This window comes from Grampus griseus, assembly GCF_964374135.1.
Source record: "Grampus griseus genome assembly, chromosome: 6".
In the NCBI taxonomy this organism is placed as follows: Eukaryota; Metazoa; Chordata; class Mammalia; order Artiodactyla; family Delphinidae; genus Grampus; species Grampus griseus.
In genome coordinates this window covers 104,528,191-104,547,010 of record NC_139000.1, presented here as the reverse complement: position 1 = coordinate 104,547,010, position 18,820 = coordinate 104,528,191, and the positions used below count along the sequence as shown (strand labels likewise).

Sequence of the window (18,820 nt, the reverse complement as noted above, 5' to 3'; positions counted from 1 at the left end):
CCCAGGCCTACCTTTGTGGCTGCATCCGAGGACTCCCTAACTTTCTGGCTTCCAGTTGGGTTTGACCAACTGGAGACAACAGGCTGGAGCTGGAAGGGAAAGGAGGAGAGGAGTTGGGGTATTTGAATCTCGCCGACCTTTACTGCCCTGCACAGTGAGTGGCCGTTTCCCTACTGACCGCTAGAGGGAGCTACAGTTCTCACTGGGTTCCAGTAATCCCTCACCAGGGCCCCCCAGTTCCCCAACGGAGCGCCTTATCCTCCCTCGCTTACTGATTTCCCACAGGCCCGTCTACTTCTGTAGATGTTTGACTCTCTGCAGGCGCTCCGTTTGGGTGGACCCGAGGTTTCTTGGCTGAATTGATGATTACACATCGTAACATGTTTCGTGTTAATTGCGACCCAATCCGGGGGTCCCAAACCCGCAGGCTCTACATCACCTGGAACTTGTTAAAAATGCAAATTTCTAGTGAGTCAGAAACTGGGGGTGGTGCCCAGCAACCTGGCCCCCGCCATCCCGCCCGGTCCAATCACGCAGCTGTGTGTGGGCTTGCATCTGGGGACTCAGCACAGTCGCGGCGTTTCTGCTCATGTATCTCGCCCGTCACACTTTACATAAAGCAGAGCCTCTCTCTTTTTGCCTCTGCCTCCCAGGAGAGGCAGCTCTGACCGTGTGTCCGGCGTCTGTGCTTCTCACTTAACTTAACAGCCAACAAGGGCTTCCCTGGTGGTGCAGTGGTTAAGAATCCACCTGCCAACGCAGGGGAGTCTGGTTCGAGCCCCGGTAAGGGGAGATCCCACATACCGCCGAGTAACTAAGCCCATGCACCACAACTGCTGAGCCTGCATACCACAACTACCGAAGCCCACGCACCTAGAGCCCATGCTCCTCAACAAGAGAAGCCACCGCAATGAGAAGCCCGCGCACCACAACTAGAGAAAGCCTGTGCGCAGCAACGAAGACCCAATGCAGCCAAAAATAAATAAAATAAAAAATAAACACATTTATAAAAAATAACAACAAAAAAACAGCCAACCAGTTTCTGCTGTGCAGCGGGGTGATCCACTTATACATATATATATATTTTTCATATTCGTTTCCATTATGCTTTGTCACAGGATATTGAGTGTATTTCCCTGTGCTATATAGTAGGACCTTGTTTATCCATCCTATATATTAGTTTGCATCTGCTAATCCCAGCCTCCCACCCCTCCCCCACTTTGCATTTTGGATCATATTCCTGGGTAATTTCTGGATTTAAACATTTCTCTTTGCCTTTTCTTTTAAAAAAAATTATTTATTTTGGCTGTGCCAGGTGTGAGTTGCGGCATGCATTCGGGATCTAATTCCCCCATTAGGGATCAAAACCCAGCCCCCTGCATTGGGAGCGTGAGTCTTAACCACTGGACCACCAGGGAAGTCCCTTTTTGTCCCTGTTTTTACTCTCACTAAAGGCTCTTCAGGAATAAAAATGCTCACTTTTTAAGAAAAAAAACCCAGCCAACCAATTTGCTAACCATTTGCTCAGTATAAGTTTAATGGAGAAATATCTGTTTAAAACAATAGGTCAAAAAGAACAGCTCTTTTACAAACAAGTTATGGCAGTGACGAGTCAAAACCCCACTCTTGATTTCCTGTTCCTTGAACCCACCCCTAGAAGAGGGAAGAGGTGGGTGAGAAGGAAAGATGGGGCTGTTTAAATGTTAGCTGGAAGAATTACAAAAATACACTCTGATGTAGTAACAGGATTGTCATGAAACATGCCATGGGGGGAGGGGCAGGAAGGAGGGGGGAAGGGAAAGACAACCAGATGGGGCTGGGCCCTGTGGGTGGAGGCCTGGAGACAAGGCCTGCCTCAGGGCCTTGGGGAGGAAGGAATCCTGATTCCCAGCCGGCAGGTCTGGGGCTGGAGACATGCTGATTTGTGGATCACCCGGACACCTGGGGAGAAAGAAATGATTACAGTGGCAAATCTGGCAGTTTTTCTGACCCTTCAGTTCTGTTTTCCCTAAGCAATAGACAGGAGGCAAAGAAAAGCTATCATTCACCTAATTAGCCCCAAAAGCAACAAGAAGGGTTTCCTGTCTCCCTCTACATACCTGCTTTCCTGTCCCCCCGGTCTAGTGGAAGGACCAACAGAATGAAGGGAGGTCTGTGGGCTAGGGCTTGAAAGTCAGAAGGGGAGAACTGCCCAGAAGCAGTTCTCTCATCCCTGGAGTTTGGAATCTGTGTGTGGTAATTCATTTCTTCAGGCTAAAGAGAGCCCTCATTTATGGCTCTCTTTTATAATACAAGTGCTAACTTCACCAATTTCTCACCAGGAGTGAATCTGCTTACTTTCCACTGTCTAGAAGTTCAAGGCCAGGGACAGCAGAAGAGAGGAGGGAAGTATAGGGCCAGGGAAAGGGACGGTATATACCACGACCAGTTGTGCACTTTTCACAGGTCTGTCTAGAACTGGTCCTGCACCCCAGTGTCCTTCCTTTCTAGGACATCATTATGTAATAGGGAAGAACTTTTGTATCCTATCACATGTTAATCACTAAAGGGATGTTGCCTATAAGCTTAAGTTATACATAAAGGCCCATCTCTGGGAATCCTGCTTCCCAGGTAATGAGCATTAAGCTAAAATACCTTGGTTTAGCTCACAGGAAACATCCTGACCAGGCCCACCTGTGAATGACTGCAGGGAGGAAGAAATGAACACATCCCCACTGGAGGCTGATGGGAACCAGGAAATGTTGGACCTTACTCCCTCCCCTTTTAGTATAAAAGGAGCCTGAATTCTAACTCAGGCAAGATGGTTTGTCTCACCGTTTTCTCGGTCTGCTGGCTGCGTGAATAAAGTCATTATGCTTTGTCCCAACAACTCATCTCTCAGCTATTGGCCTGTCGTGTGGCCGAGCTTAGACCCAGTAACAATTATACTTTCTGAATAAGGTTTTGGTGGTGTTTTTTTTTTAATTTTTTGGCCTCACCGTGTGGCATGTGGGAATCTCAGTTCCCCGGCCAGGGATTGAACTCACGACCCCCTGCGTTGGAAGCGCAGAGTCTTAACCACTGAACAGCCAGAGAAGTCCCTGAATAAGGGCTCTTTATCCCGTGTGTTAGGTGACGCCATTTCCTCCAGCCTTCTAAATCTAGGTTGGTGTTGGATGTCTCAGGGGTCCAGAACAGCCTGGCAACAGGAGTCCCCCAGCCGTGGAGAAATCTCAAGCATGTGTGGGGCTGGTTGGAGTGTGTATAGGCGAAGAAAGACAGGCTTAAGGGACTCCTAAATGCACATTTGCACTGGAACTCAGCAACCATGAATGTGTGGAAAAAAGAATGAGTGCGATGGTCACAGGAGGAGAGCAATCAATAACACCCAAATGAGCTGGTTAATATCTGCAGTGTTTCCGTCAAGAACTTTACATCTTGAGCAAAGCCACAGACAGAAGCTGGTTACCTGTTACGTTTCAGTGCCGCTCAGTTGGAAGCTTAATAGATAACTAGAAAAACCAATTACCTGAAGAGGGGCTCAAATAGTTTTTGTTTTGTTTTTTTAAATAAATTGATTCTTGCTAATGTGACTGAGTCTGAACTGTCTTTAGGTAAAGAAAATGGTTGCAGTTCAGAGTCCGACATGTCTTCAGTGTTCCTTGAGGGTCCCTTTAAAGGAGACCATCTTTAAGATTTGAAAGAATTCAATCCACGCTAGCTCTGAGAGATTTACCGTTAGGTCCTGTGCAGGAATGGCTTAGGAAAAATAGAATGCTTGTAAAGGATCCAAGAATATGACTTCAGAAACAGTGCAGGTTAATTCAGGGCCTTCGGAGATTAGTCATTCTGCTAAAATAAACGCGGCGGCCTTCGGCTCACAACTTAATACACATACCCGTATTTGGCCATGGATGTTTTGCAAACAAGCCAGCCTACCTGCAAAGCACTACGTGGGCTGCCTCCCTGCTAAAGCGTGGATGCCAAAGATTCACACGTGTATTCATATACTTTGAAGGAAGATTTTTAACCATCTGGCTACCTTTGACGTACGGGAAGCAAAATAACACAGCACATGCAGATTTTTTCCTCTTATGCCTCCGAGTCAGGGAAAAGCCCCCGCCTGGGTAACAATGTCTGGGGAAAGTTTTTGACCAACTGATTAGTTCTTTCTGTTAGGGGAAGTCTCTAGACTTTTTAAGGAAAGATATGAGATCCTGCAGATAAACCATCTTCCCACACATGAGTTAAGGCATATATGCTCGATGGCTGGGATTTTCTTAGATTTTCAGACAATTCCACTGTGCTGGTTCCCTGTGCCACTCAAAGTTACGTATAAGTTGATGGGCTGAGGAAAGCTGAGTTTGTAATGCCTGGGCAATAAATTAGCATCTCTGATGTTTATCATCTGGTCTGCATTATAGGTACATGTATAAATGTGTCTATGGGGGTAAGAACATACCAGAAGGGAGAGAGGAAAAGGGCAAACAAACAAACACAAAACAAAAATGGCACCTGGAAAGAGGCAAAAACTGAGGAGAGATGATCCCTTAGTCCCTCTTCCAAAAGCGACTCAGGTCACTTGGGCCAGATTCTCAAAGCCTTGCTCAGGTTCCATTGGCTGCAAAGAATCAGCCCGTCTCTGGCCAAGTGGTCAGATGGACGAGTGATGTGTGGAAGAAAGAAAAGCAGAAAAGTGTCCTGACAAGAACTGGTCCTAACCAGAACTCCTTGACTGGGGGAGATTGGGAAAGTTTAATGGTTTCCATGGAAGCCAGTCACCTTGAGATACAGGGGGGTAAGGGAAGGGACAGCTAAGCCATCTCTGAAGGTGAAATAGCAACATCACAGCCACAGAAATCAGACTCTCTGCGAATGGCTAAGCGTAGGTCCAGTTCTCCGTTCTTAGTCTCGGAGGAAAGGTGAGTGAATGGTTTCTATGGCAACCAGATAGGAGGATTGGTCCACTTAACTGTCCCCATAGAAACTAAGCTTCTGGAGAGCTATAGAGGAATTAGTTATCTCAATACACTACTATTATCCCCATGGTAACCAGTCTCTTAATGGCAGTGGTCAGTGTCGAGAGCACTCCCAGGAAAATCTTTGCTCCCAGAGAGAAGGTGGGCAGGAGGTAGGGAGGTGGGTTTACCTCCCAGGCCTCCCAGGAGCTGAACCCCTGGAGGTGGTGTAGGGTGTGCGTATGTGTTTGGGGGCCAGCGTGCTTCCCCAGGCCAGGGAGGATGGCTAAGGCAGGGGTGGAGGAGGTTTCGTTTTGCCCCCAGCTCATTCGGGCCCCACTCACTCATGGGTTGAAGTGGACGGTACAGCTGGGAGGGGCTCCCCTTCCGGCTACGCATTACCATGCTGGTTCAGGGTGCGCCGGCGCTGGCTGGACTGCATGCTCAGGACCAGGTACTGCCTCATAAACTCACTGAACCGCTTCTGGTTGGCCAACTTCCGGGCCGACTTCCGGGCTCCGGTGAAACCCCCGAACCTCTTCTGCAGCTGCCTCTGCTCCGTGCCCCCCACCTCCTCCATGCCGGGCTCTGTCCCTTTCTGAGCTTGGAAGAGGCTCCTGACACGGGGCATTCTCTTCAGATGCTGCATCTCAGAGGCTCTTGGCTGGTCAAGAGCAGCTACCAGGTGGTCTGGGTCAGCAGGGCTGAGCTGCCAGGAGCCCCTCGCCATGACCTTGGTGCACGGAGTCCAGAGAGGGCCGGAGAAAACCTTCCCTTCACACTCGAGGATGCACACCTGCAAAGATGGAGGTGGAGGAGGGAGAGAGACGAGGGACAGCTATTGGTCCAAGGCAATGAGGAGATCAAGCCCACGAGGAGATCCAGTCCTTCTGTCGTCTACTTTGGTGCCAACGCACGTGCTCCTGAAGCACCCATTTATCGAGTACCGTGCAGCAGTTTCGCATGCAGTTATTTAAGTGCGTAGAATTTCAGAATTGGAAAGAAGCAGAAAACTAGCCCGGCTCTGTCATTTCACAAAGAAAACTGGGGCTCAGGGAGGTGAGGTTAACTCACCACAGGTGACACAGCAAGTTAACAGAATGAATGCACCAAACCTGCACCGCGTTATAGCCTTCGTCGGGTTTTTGGAGCCAAACACAGCGCATCAGGTCACCCATAAAGAAGAATTTTATTTTGTTCTCTTATCAAGCTTAGGAGAGGTCAGATCGGTTTAAGAAACGGGGGATTTCTTCAGTATGTAGTATGGAGTGTGTAGTATGTAGTCACGTGGTTAAATCTGCATGGTTATTTTAAGGTCACCAGGTAAAGATCAACCTTGGTGTGATTCATGTTTCACCTCACACACACTGGTCATCGCTATCTGTGCATCAGTTACAGAAAATGGGGGTCAAACAGACTTGTGGTTGCCAAGGGGGAGGGAGAGTGGGGGAGGGATGGATTGGGAGTTCGAGGTTAGTAGATGCGAACTGTTACGTATAGAATGGATGGATAACAAGGTCCTACTGCATAGCACAGGGAACTGTATTCAATGTCCTGGGATAAACCATAATGGAAAAGAATATGAAAAAGAATGTATATATGTGTATAACGGGGTCACTTTGCTGTACAGCAGAAATTAACACAACATTGTAAAGCAACTATACTTCAATAAAAAAATTTAAAAAAAAAGAAAATGGGGGCCAAGACCTTGGGATGTAGGCAGGTTGGGCATTCGGGGAACATCGGACACAATCCAGTAGACCCGCCAGCCCCCGAGGAACTCCTGCTGCTTCTCTGTCTCTCCAGGCATCTCCATTTCTCATCTAGACTACCAAACTGACCATGATATCTCCCACCCTCCTGACTGGTCCTGGCCTTGGCCCTTTCCTCCCACGTTCCGGTCTCCGATTAGGTCTCCTGGAAGCCTCTGCCTCCAACTTTTTTTTTTTCCTATTTGCTGTTTTGACTTCACCCTGAATGCTCCTCTCTGTGTTTCTGGCCTTAGCCAGATGGAAACCGCCTTTCAACCTGACCTTGACATCATGGTCAGCAGGAAGCGGCAGAGCCCTTCGTCAGACCTCGGAGTCTTTGCTTGGCTTCCAGGGCGTCAAGAGTTACTGCTCTGCCTGGGCAGGTGTGGGACATGAGAAGATGTGTGTGTGCCTCATCGGCCCTACCTGGGGAGCAAAAACATCCACCCAGGGCTTCCCTGGTGGCGCAGTGGTTGAGAGTCCGCCTGCCGTGTCTTCTATCTCCATCAAAATGTCTGACCAACACATTAAGTACAATTTGTTAAGAATAAAGCCCACCTTCTCTTCTGGGGCAGAAGCTACCACCTGCCCATTCTGTACCCATCTCCCCTCTTCCTTACTAAGAGAGCACTTCTGGGACTTCCCTGGTGGCGCAGAGGTTAAGACTCTGCTCTCCCAATACAGGGGGCATGAGTTCGATCCCTGGTCAGGGAACTAAGATCCCACATGCATGCCGCAACTAAGAGTTCGCATGCTGCAACTAAGAGTTTGCCTGCCACAACTAAGGAGCCTGCCTGCTGCAACTAAGACCAGGTGCAACCAAATAAATATTTTTTTTAAAAAAAGAGAGAGAACACTTGTTTTCTTCCTGAAGGCCACATATATGTTTCCCAACCTCCTTTGTAGCCGCAGAGTGCTAACCACTGGACCACCAGGGAAGTCCCTCAGTCTTATTTCTGAATCTTCCTCTCAACACCCCTCATTGCTTCAGGCATATGAGGTTGCTCTTAGTGCCTCAAACACAGCGAGCTCCCTCGCCTTCCCCACATGTCTTTTCTCACTCTGTTCCTTCTGATGGAATAACCTCCTTCCATCTATCCTTTGGGGCCAGCCAGGCTCCAGAGCTACTCCTCAATGACACCTGCTTCTGGCTCCCCAGCTGGAATCGCTCTCTCCTGCTTCTGTGCTCCCACAGAACTTTGTTTTCCACTTGTGGAAATTTGAATGCTTAGTGTAATTGTAACACCTTACAAGACAGAATATGACAAGTTAGGGACCACATCTTACTCATGGAGGAGTCTTCTCCATCCAGTAAATAGGAGGGTTTCAAGTAGAGGTTTGTTACCCTGAGCTGTATTAATAAAGAATTCACTTTATATTTAGCTAAGTGTGACAAAGGGAAAACTTTAAAAAGAAAAGAAAAGAAAAGAAAAAAGATGAGAAAGGGAGTCACTGGAAGAACAGGAGTTGTAGCTAGTTGCAACCAGACTCGAACTCCTCTGGCATTTAGCACACGCTTCTGATGTAGTGCTTGTCACCCTGTTGCAGCTCTTTGTCTTGTCTGTCCCATTAGACCAGGGTTTTTCACCTTTTTTGGGGTCATGGGCTCTTTTGAGAATCTAATTATTCTCCATAAGGGATTCCCTCCCTTTCACTGTATAACTGCACATTCGTGTCACATTTGCGTATAATTTTAGGGGGTTCATTACATCTTCTAAAGCCTAGCCATGGACAGGCATCCGTGGACTCCAGGCTTAGGACCTCTTCACTTGGCTGCTAGCTGTGCTGTAGGGAGAACGTGTATGCATTCCAGGCATCTCATAGCTGGAGTACAAAGTGGAGTCCATAGTGAGGATGTGAAATGAAGAGAAACAAGAGGAGGAAGAGGGGTTCTGCAGCTGAGGTCGCCCAATGGTCACACTGGGAGATGCCTCAACTCTTCTTGTGCATCGTCAAGGCATTGCATAGACTCCTTGGGCAACACCTGGTCCAATGGGTCCTACACCTGGGTGTGAATCTGAATCATCTGCAGAACTTTTTAAAACACAGAATTTCATAACCCAGTTAAACCTCTGAGGAATAGAACCAGGGTTTAAAGCTTATTTTTACAAAGCTCAGGTAACTGTGAGATTTGCCCAGGTTTGGAAATGACCAGTGTGGTCCATGTTCGCATGTTATAATGAGGTTCAGTAATGGGTCCAAAACTACATGGTGAAATAACAGTATAACCTGAACAGAACTCCAATGTTTCAAGTCCCAACCCAGGACACCTCCTAGTCAGCGACTTCTCTGTGCTTGCAATATGAATTGGTGGAAACTAATGGGAAAATAAGGATTCTATGAGACCAAAAAGTAAGGTTCTGATGGGGAAATTGCTTATTTTCTGCTGGACCAGAGAGAAGAAAGAGGTGGTATCCAGTGGGAGTGTTACTCTCACTCTCCTTCACTGGTAAGGTTTCCAAGGAACACCTTTGCCCAGACCACCTGCTGGCCAGAGGTGGTGAGATTGGCCCCCACTGATACACAAGATTTTTTCGAGCATGTCTTTTCCATTTAGAATTTCCTCAGAGATGCTGACAACTCAGTGAGATACATAGAGAAACCAGTTTTTCACACCCACAGACTCACTGGGTAAGAAAGAACGATGGGCAAATTCCATAGATGGGGAGGGTGGACTCTAGAACAATGGAGCTGCAGACTTGAGTGGTCTTTATGAACCCCTACCGGGGTTTGTTAGAATGCAAATTCTTAATCTATACCCCTGGAGATTCTGATGCAGTAAACTGAGGGTGGGCTCCAGGAATTTGCATCTTCAAGCATCCCAGGCGATTCTGAGGCTGGATTACACTTTGAGAAACCCTGCTTTGGAACTGGCTCTGAGGAGGAAGAAACCATCAGGGAAAATGGTGGTTGGGGGCTCCTTCAGAGAGTCACTTGGGTCTGTACTACACCTGCTCCTGAAACACTTTGAAGAAAATTGGGTAGAACCAATTTGTAGTTTGTTCTTTTAGATCATCATCCTATCGGGTTATTGCTCTACAGCAGTGGGTCTCAATCGGGAGCAGTTTTGCCCCCCAGGGGACATTTGGCAATGTCTGGAGACACATTTGGTTGTCACACAGTGGGTGGGAGCAGGGAGGCTACTGCTATCCAGTGAGCAGAGGCCAGCTGTTACTGAACACAAGGTTGTGTGCCCGACGCACAGTGATGCCAGACGAACCGAAACACTGGCGTCTGGAACAGAGAAGGGTTTATTGCAGGGCCAAGGGAGAACAGGTGGCTCATGTTCAAAAATCCCAAACCCCCTGATGGTTTGGGGGGAGAAGTTTTTAATAGGCAAAATTTAGGGTGAAGGCTGCAGGGTGTGTGACTTTGTTCTGATGTGTTGGTGGTGAGGTAACAGGTGCTCCAGGAATCTGGTGCTCAGCCTGGAGTCACCATCCTCCTAAGGATGAGGGCCTTAATTCCCACAGAAGAACACAAAGGTATTGTTATACGTATCCCTTGAGGAGGAACCCTGCCCCAGGGCTGCACTATTGTTTGATTGCTCCTCCCTTGCCCCTGATTAACAACTGTTTGAACCTACCCTTTGGAACTCAGGGAAAGTTCTGGAGGCTGGATGAAGCCTATTTCCTACAAAAAAAGAAATGGGGGACACAGAAAGGATTTGTACCCAGGAGGGTCCCACAGAGTCCTGCTCTGTTTCACAGGGACACTAGCAAACATCCTACAATGCATAGGACAACCCCCTCCTCCCCAACAAATAATTATCCAGCCTAATATATCTACAGTGATGAGTCTGAGAAACCGTATATTACAGAGTCAAGGAGATAACAGGAAAGCATGGGTAGCACTGGGAAAGCCAGTAGAAGTGAAACAGGAGGGAAGGGAGCAGGGCATAACCTCTCAAAGAATAATATAGCCCTAGAAGATATGACATAAACAGGTTAGAACCAACTAGGTCCAAGACGGTGGAAGATTCGACTTCCAGTGGAACGTTGAGCCTCATTACACACTCACTGTAATACATTAACATCTAAATGACACACCTACAGGTGCCATGACAGTTCCAGGGCTGACCGTAAAAGGTCAAAAAGTGGGCGGTGGTCCAATTCCTGGACGTCTCCTCCCCCTCTGCAAAATAGTTGGAATAATCCTCCCGTTCATGAGCCTGTGAAATTACCCAGCCCATAAAAACTAACCACCCCATATTTCGGGGCCTCTCTCCTTCTGAAGTGGCCCACACTGTTTGTGGAGTGTGTTTCTCCCAGGGCCGTTCTCACCTTTTGAGAGGGACTGCATTCTGTCTATGGAATGTGTTTCTCTCTAAATAAATCCACTTCCTACCTTTCACTTTGTCTTTTACTGAATTCTTTCTGAGATGAGACATAAAGAATCTGAGTTTCATTAAGTCCTGAGACCAGGTGTGTGATCTCCATTAAAAGACCATGGGTTCCAGTCCCAGCGCCAGTGTTTCAAGTCCCAATCTGAGTTGTGCGGTTTCAGAAGCGTAGAGGTGAAACGGACCGTTGGAGCACACTCGGTGGGATCCTCACCGAATAGGAGCCTCAAAGTGCTGGCTGTATTGTTCTGCTCCTTCCATTTACAGAAACAGGTGGAAGCCGTTAAGCCCAGAGGCTATCAGATCTCCTGTGAGCCCCTGAGTTTCTAAGCCCAGATGGTAATTAGGTTGTGTGTCAATCAGAGAAAATGAAATTCTACCATCAAACCACATGCAGAGCCCACACCGAGGCTCAACGTACTATTAGATGAATTAGGTGCTAACAAACTCGTCTCAATTCTTGATTTAGGAGAAGGTTTTGGGCAGAAATGAGGAATCCAAATTCGCGACAGCATTTGTAGCACCAGATGGGCATAGGAGCTTAATGCCTAAACTCTCTGGTCTGAGGGACCCACCAGCTTCTTTCCAGAGATGGGTTAATGGCCCGTTAAGTGAGCTGGACACATTTTCACAGCCCACACTGATGACATGGCTATATTAAGCCACAGTGCCGAGGAGCATCTGGAAAGTCCCAGACTGGTGCCAAAATGATCTGTAAAGCTGGGCTTGGGAGGAAACTGAGCAAAAGGCCGTTTGGATGTCTGGGATCGAAGATTAGGGAAACAGGCCCACGAGCCCATTGGAAGGAAAAGAAGCAGCTCATTGAGTTTGTCACGTTTCTGCCACTAAGGAATCCAACCACTTCTGACAGAGGGACATTTGAGATCTATTTGCTTTAGGAGGTCTGCCAGAATATTTGAGGGCCAACGCAAGCAGGCCAGCAGAGGAATAGTACAAAAGAAAAACGTATTAGGAACTCCGACTGCAAGTCAACGATTAAGAATTTTCATGTAATGAAGACAAACTGCTAGCGGAAGGTAGTTTCTTCTGCTTTTAATAGAGTTTTAGGGAATTTAAATAAATTTCCCCAGACCTTTCTTGGGAGTCACCTTCTTCTTTGTCTCTGAAACAACTCAGTGAATCTAGTTTTTTTCTTCTTAAGCCGATGGGGTTAGTACCATTCACAGTTTAGCTGAAAGCCCAGGATATTGCAATGGTTTGGGGGTGTGTGAAATCTTTACTGACCAAAATGATAGTCTACCAAAAAGACAACCATACGTGGACCATTGCCCTGGAATGAGAAATAAAGAAATTTTTGATGAAGCCAAGGGTCCAGAGGGTCCTGGGAATAGCTCAGGATTATACCATTTTGTGGAGGGACTGGGGAGCTGACCCTTGCCTAAATGTCTGAGTCCCCCATCATTCACAGAGTGGACATACTCAAGGGCTGAAAGATTTGGAAATGAGATGTGGTTGCCTCAATTCTAGGCATCTCATAAAACTTAAAAAAAAATAGGTTAAAAGTGAATACAAGCTAGAAACCAAACAGTCAGGCAGCCAGGTCCTCTGGGGGTCAGCAGGCATTGGTAGGGATTATCCCTCACTGTGAGGCTAGAACTGGCCATTTTCTAACAGTGTTGTCTGGACCCCAGAGATTGAAGATGCTATGAAGAAATGGAAACAGGCTCCAATTTCTTTACTGGCTTGGAAAGACACCAGTGTAAAAACTGTGCAGTGCCTGCACCTATTAGGACACTAAAGGTCTTGCAATTTTACAATTTCCGTGGGACCTCTTAACTGAGTACTGCTCTGTGCCACACACTGCAACATGCTGGGGATACCCAGAATAATCAGCAAAGAAAGCTCATACCTGGTGGTGAGAGACTAGCCGATGCAAGTAATCATCAGAGAGCAAAGGAGCTAGGGGCTGGCTCAATTGGGGCCAGGTGGAGAATCAGCAAAGATTCTCCTACGAGGTGAAACCTAATCAGGGTTTTGAAGAATGAGTAGGATTTATTGGCTGGGGGAGGAGGGAGAGCCATGAGCAAGATAGCAGGTCAGGTTTGTGGAGCCGTGGAAAGGGAAGGGAAGCCTGGATTTCCCAGAAACTATGGAAAGTGATGGAAGCCCAGCAGAGAGGAGGTGAGGGGTGTACCTTTGGGCGTTACCTGCTGTCTGGGGAGAGCAGACGGCCTGGAAAGTGGATGCGGCATCTCAGAAGGAGGTAAGAAGCAGGGAATCTTGGCGATTATGTTCATGGGGCAGGAAAAGGAGCAGGACCGCAACAGGAGGCAGAAAAGGAAGAGTCACAGTGGGGAAGAGAGCCGGGTTCACCCAGAGGGGACGAGGAGAGGAAGCCTGCACATCTGCTGGGGGTTCTGTGGTTAGGAGCTGCTGGTGACCTCCGAGAGCAGCTAAGGAGTGAGGCAGAGGCAAGGGGCTCGAAGTCACAAGTGTAGATACTCTTTCAAAAACATGACAACGGAGGGAAGGAAAGAGCAAGTGGGAGAGGGGAAAAAGGAGAAATTCCCAGCAGGAAAATCAGTGGTACAAAGGAAGAAGGAAGGAAGGGCAGGAGGACAGATCCTGAGATGGCAATAAAGAGGCTGGAGAGAATCTGTCCCTGGTGGCCTCTGTTGTCTCAGAACAGGGCTCCCAAGGTCAAGGTGTCCCGGGAGTGGGAGAATCATAGTGCTTCCCAGTCAGGTGTGATGTTTATTACAAGCAAATCACCTAAATCCATGAATGCTTTACTTTGTAAAAAATAAATTAGAGCAGACTTCGGGTTATCCTTACAGTTGAGGTCCTAACACTTTTTTTTTTCTATTGTGAAATACACATATCATCAAATTTAGCGTTTGAACCCTTTTTAAGTGTACAGCTCAGTGGTATTAAGTATTGATATATTCACATTGTTGTCCTACCATCACCTCCCCCAACCACCTCTAGAACTTTTTCCTTTCCCCAAACTGAAACTTTGTACCGGTTAAACACTAACTCTCCTTTCCTCTTTCCCCAGCCCTTGGCAATCCCCATTCTACTTTCTGTTTCTGCGAATCAGACTACTCTAGGAACCTAAGGTAAGTGGAATCATATAGCATTTGTCCTTCTGTGATTGGCTTATTTCACTTAGCATACATCTTCAGGGCTCATCCATGCCGTAACATGTGTCACAATTCCCTTCCTTTTTAAAGCTGGATAATATTCAACTGTATGCATAGACCATCTTTTCTTTATCCATTCATCTCTCGATGGTCGGTTGAGTCATTTCTACCTTTTGACTCTTGTGAGTAATGCTGTTATGAACATGGGTGTACAAATATCTGTTCGAGTGCTAATGCTTTTTTGAGTGGGAGATAAAGGGTTGCAGTTAAAACTCGTGATTCAGGAATTGTTCACAACTTTCAGTCTTGTCTAGGCTGCAACCTCAGAGCCTTAAAAGTGTGGCGATTATGAGATTATTGCTTAATCAACTCCTTCACTGGTTTACGTGTAAACTAGTTGTCTGCTCTGTTTACTAAGACCAAGGGAAAGGTTTTGTTTTGGGTGAAATGTTAAGCCTCTCTGGGCTGCACAGAAAAGGCAGGTGGGCCTCCTGTGTTCTAGCCAAACTCAGCTTTTCTCAGTTCCTTAATTGCCGCTCCAGTCCCCTGAAAGGCATTTGCACCTGTGCCCCCTCCCCTCCCCCACGCCTCCCTCCATTACCTGGGCACCTGGGGCTCTTCCTCCCTGCCTCTTCACTCCAGATCTTCTTTCGGTTTCCTTAAAGACTTAGTTCCTCCAAAAGCCCCCTCTGCCCCTCTAGACTAGGTTGGGGTCCCCTGTTCTTGCTTCCCCGGGGCTCAGTAATTACGCTCATGGAGGGATTGGGGGTTCTTCTTTCCCACCAGTTGCAAAAGCCATCCATCCGCTCACCTCAGGGCCCTTGGCCTAGTTCAGTGCTCAGCACATAGTAGGTGCTCAGGAAACCCATGATGGCTGAATGAGGAGGATGGATGAACTTTGAATGGGTTCTCTGGGGATGCGCTTCATGATTCGGTGGTTATTACTGTTCAGAAAACAGACTTGGAAACCACTGAGCTGGCATAGGAGGAGCTTGGTGTTTGGGTGCGTCGGGGGCCGTGTCTGCTCACGTTAGGGTGTTATCCCAGCGTGAGTACTTGATTCCTATATCTGTACGCTTGCCTTAAGGAACAGTAGGCGAAAGTTTGTTCTTAAAGGTTGAGGAGTGTCAAACATGGCATCTTTTGAAAAGAGTTTACTTGACTACAAAGAAAAAGTAATTGAGTTATATTGGATTTAATAGGAGAGGAATAACTAAACTATAATGAAAGCAGTTGACAAAGCAGCTTACTTAGTAAAAAGAAATTTAGTGCTCAAATCAAAATTTAAAATACGAGAGAGCATTTAGGTGTTCATTGTAGAACTGTCTATAATATCAAAACTGAAGGGCAACATACATGTTCAACAGGAGGGGATTGGTTAAGCAAAGTATGCTGTATTCATGGGAAGAAGTAACTTCAAATAATGTTAATAACGGGAAAATTATCCTTGTGTAACATAGCAAGTGAAAAAACTAGGATTCTTTCTCTGGTGGGATTAAAGGTGATTTAAATTTTTTTTTTTATAGTTTTTGGAATTTTTCAAATTCTCTAGAATGAGTATGCATTATTTTTTAATTTTTTTGCGGTACGCGGGTCTCTCACTGTTGTGGCCTCTCCTGTTGCGGAGCACAGGCTCCGGACGCGCAGGCTCAGCGGCCATGGCTCACGGGCCCAGCTGCTCCGCGGCACGTGGGATCCTCTGGGACCGGGGCACGAACCCGCGTCCCCTGCATCGGCAGGCGGACTCTCAACCACTGCGCCACCAGGGAAGCCCAGTATGCATTATTTTAATGATGGGAACAAAATGGCAGCATGGGTGGGTCTTTATATGAACGTGGTAAAGTGGAAAGATGACAGGGTTTGCTTTCAGAAGATGCTCAAGTCCACATCTGTTTCCTACAGACCGTCTGACACTAGGAGAGTCACGTGACCTTGGTGGGAGGGAGGGGAAGACAGGCCTGCTCCTGGACCTACCTCAAGGTCGAAGCTGTTAAGAGCGGGGCGGAGCTTCTCTCTGCAGGCCATACAGTCCTTCTGACAGCTGCTGGACACGCTGGAGAAGAGGCTGAGAAGCAGGAGGTCACAAAACAGGATTTTCATGGTGCAGGAGCTGGAAGCAGGATGCTAAAACACAAGTGAGGGCGGGTGGCAATTAGCACAGCCCTTCTGTGGGGGCCAGTAGGGGCTGGAGACCCTCACATAGGGGATGCGGGAAAGACACTCTTGTGGGGGGACAGTGCAGCCGGGCCTGAGATTCCACCTCCCAGGAGGGAGTGGACTGTTGAGAGCACAGGTGGCCCAGGCCTGTCTGCCAGGCATAATGTTCATGCAGGGCTGGTGTCTGGGCTCCTGGGGGGAGCACCCCTGCGATTCCTGCCACTCAGCTGACCTCCACGTGCACGAACCCTTCCAGGGAGCTAAAGGCCTCACTTTGCAACTTACCAGTGTGTGGCCTGAAGACAACCTCTCCCAGCCTCAGTTTTCATAACTCTAAAAGGGGAATAGTGGTACCCACCTTGTCCCAGGGCTATTGCAAAGATTAGACCCATAAGGGACGTTTTGCAAAGTGCGGTGATGAGTGAGATGTGTAAAATAGATTTATGTGTGACCGATCCTCCCCAGACTCGCCTGCCTCTGCCAGGAATGCCCCGAGGCCCAGAATTCACTCTTCCAGGACGGTTCTGCTAGGTTCCTTGTCTGTTTCCCCTGCTAGACGTGAGCCAGCTTCCTGAGCACAGAGCTAATACGTTCACCTTGCTAATCCCTGCAAAGCACAGGACGAGGCTTTGCAGAACCAGGCTTTGGAGTTATCTATTGAAAAATGAACAAAGAGGGACTTCCCTGGTGGTTCAGTGGTTAAGACTTTGCCTTCCAATGCAGGGGATGTGGGTTTGATCCCTGGTCGGGGAGTTAAGATCCCCCATACCTCACAGCCAAAAAACCAAAACATAAAACAGAAGCAATATTGTTACAATTTCAATAAAGACTTTAAAAATGGTCCACATCAAAAAAAAATCTTAAAAAAAATGAACAAAGGGACTATTCTAAGGTAATAGCTCTAATGGTTATTAGTTAGATCAGTTGTTTATATTCTTTATGTAGGATTGTCTCAAAGATGTACAGTTCTTCCTGTTTCCCTTTAAATTTTTCCTGTGATCGAGTCTCCCGAATCAGAAAGCTATTTTCTTGGACTCCATCGCTTTGGGTCCCTGTAGAACCATCTTTATTTGGAGGATGAAATGGAAAGCGGAACAAGGGAACTTTCTGGAAATGTGAATGTTCTTGATTGAGGTGTAGGTCACAGGGGTGTATACGTCTGCCAAAAACCCACTGCATTGTCCATTTAGATTCTGTGCATTTCACTGTACGTAAATTTTACCTTCATAAGAGTTGAGCAAAGGAAAACAAAAATCATTGCCTTTATTGCTTTTTCATCAGACTGTACTGAGAAAACGTAAAAGCCTTGCTATTCAAACGCAGTCTGCAGGTTAGCAGCGTCCCCTGGGATCTTGTAAGAAATGCAGTATTTCAGGCCCTACCCCAACACCACGGAATCTGGATCTTTTTAGTAAGATTCTCAGGGGATTCATACACATGCTAAAGTTTGAGAAGCAACGGTAGAAGATGCATATGAAATGGAGCAAGTGAATTGGAGAAGGAGGGGTAGCCAGTGCCAGTGGCCATGTTGGGAGACCACCCCAGCTCTTCTTGGGCATTATCCAAGCATTTCGTACCAAGAGGGTGTCGAATGAAAGATGCTCGATCAATGTTTGTTAAGTCAATGAGGTGACATTTGAGATGGCTTTTGAATGATGAGGAAGAGTCTGCCAAGAGGACAGAGAAGAGGGCGTCTGAGAGACACAGAACTACCTCGCTTTTAACTAGTGACTCCAACTTTTCAAAGGCATGTTGGAATCGGGATCACAGCCTGGGGGGGTGGTGAGCAGGCGGCTGCACTGGGGCCCCCTCCCTAAGGGAAGCACTTGCTAAGAGAGAAAGGGGCTCCGTCCGTCTAGATGAAACAGGGTCATGTTGGCCATCCTAAAGGGTCTGACCTTTACCCTACAGATTGGGATGTCTGGGGTTAATGAACAAGGAACTTGAACATCTATTCAGATGAATATATCTCAAATGCGTTTTCCTCCTATACCCCCAGGGCTAGTGCCTTAGCTGAGATCTATTGCCTTGGTTACTGTGATCTCGCCCTCTAATTAGTCTGCCTAATGATCCGCCTCCCCGACCAAGCCATCTCTAGATGTGATGATGTTACTCATGCTTAAAATAATTCTGTAACCCCCAGTGGGAATCAGCACTGCTCCTGCCCAGCTCTCTGGCTTCAGCTCCTGTCACTCACCCTTGAATCTCCTCCATTCCTAGTGAATCACGCATAATTCCCAGCTCTAGCGGGTCCTTAACGCCTACGGTGCTTTGGCCCTTGCTGTGTCTTCTGCTCAGAATACCCGCCTCCAGCACATACTTCATACACACCTCAGGAAGTATCCCCTCTGGGAAGCCCTCTCCAAGCCCTGGTCTGGGTTAGATGAGTCTCCTCTGCTCCTGTGGCTTCGCAAAGCAGTACATCACACAGGGAAGCAAGCGAGGCCCAGGGGCCTGTCAAATAGGCACAACAGACCTCCGAGACGGGGTTGTTGGGATTCACGTTTTCTCATCTGCTGATCGCTAAAG

General features: G+C 47.5%; 1 protein-coding gene across 1 annotated transcript; it reads right to left on the bottom strand.

Annotated features, from left to right (window-relative positions):
- Nucleotides 1–1,748: 1,748 nt before the first annotated feature.
- Nucleotides 1,749–16,234, bottom strand: PNOC (prepronociceptin; the record flags this gene model as incomplete). The annotated part of the gene is made up of 3 exons (XM_082655909.1): nt 1,749–1,941; nt 5,340–5,733; nt 16,109–16,234. 3 exons carry the CDS (start codon nt 16,232–16,234, stop codon nt 1,856–1,858), a joined length of 606 nt encoding a protein of 201 aa, XP_082512035.1. The 3' UTR covers nt 1,749–1,855.
- Nucleotides 16,235–18,820: the final 2,586 nt, after the last annotated feature.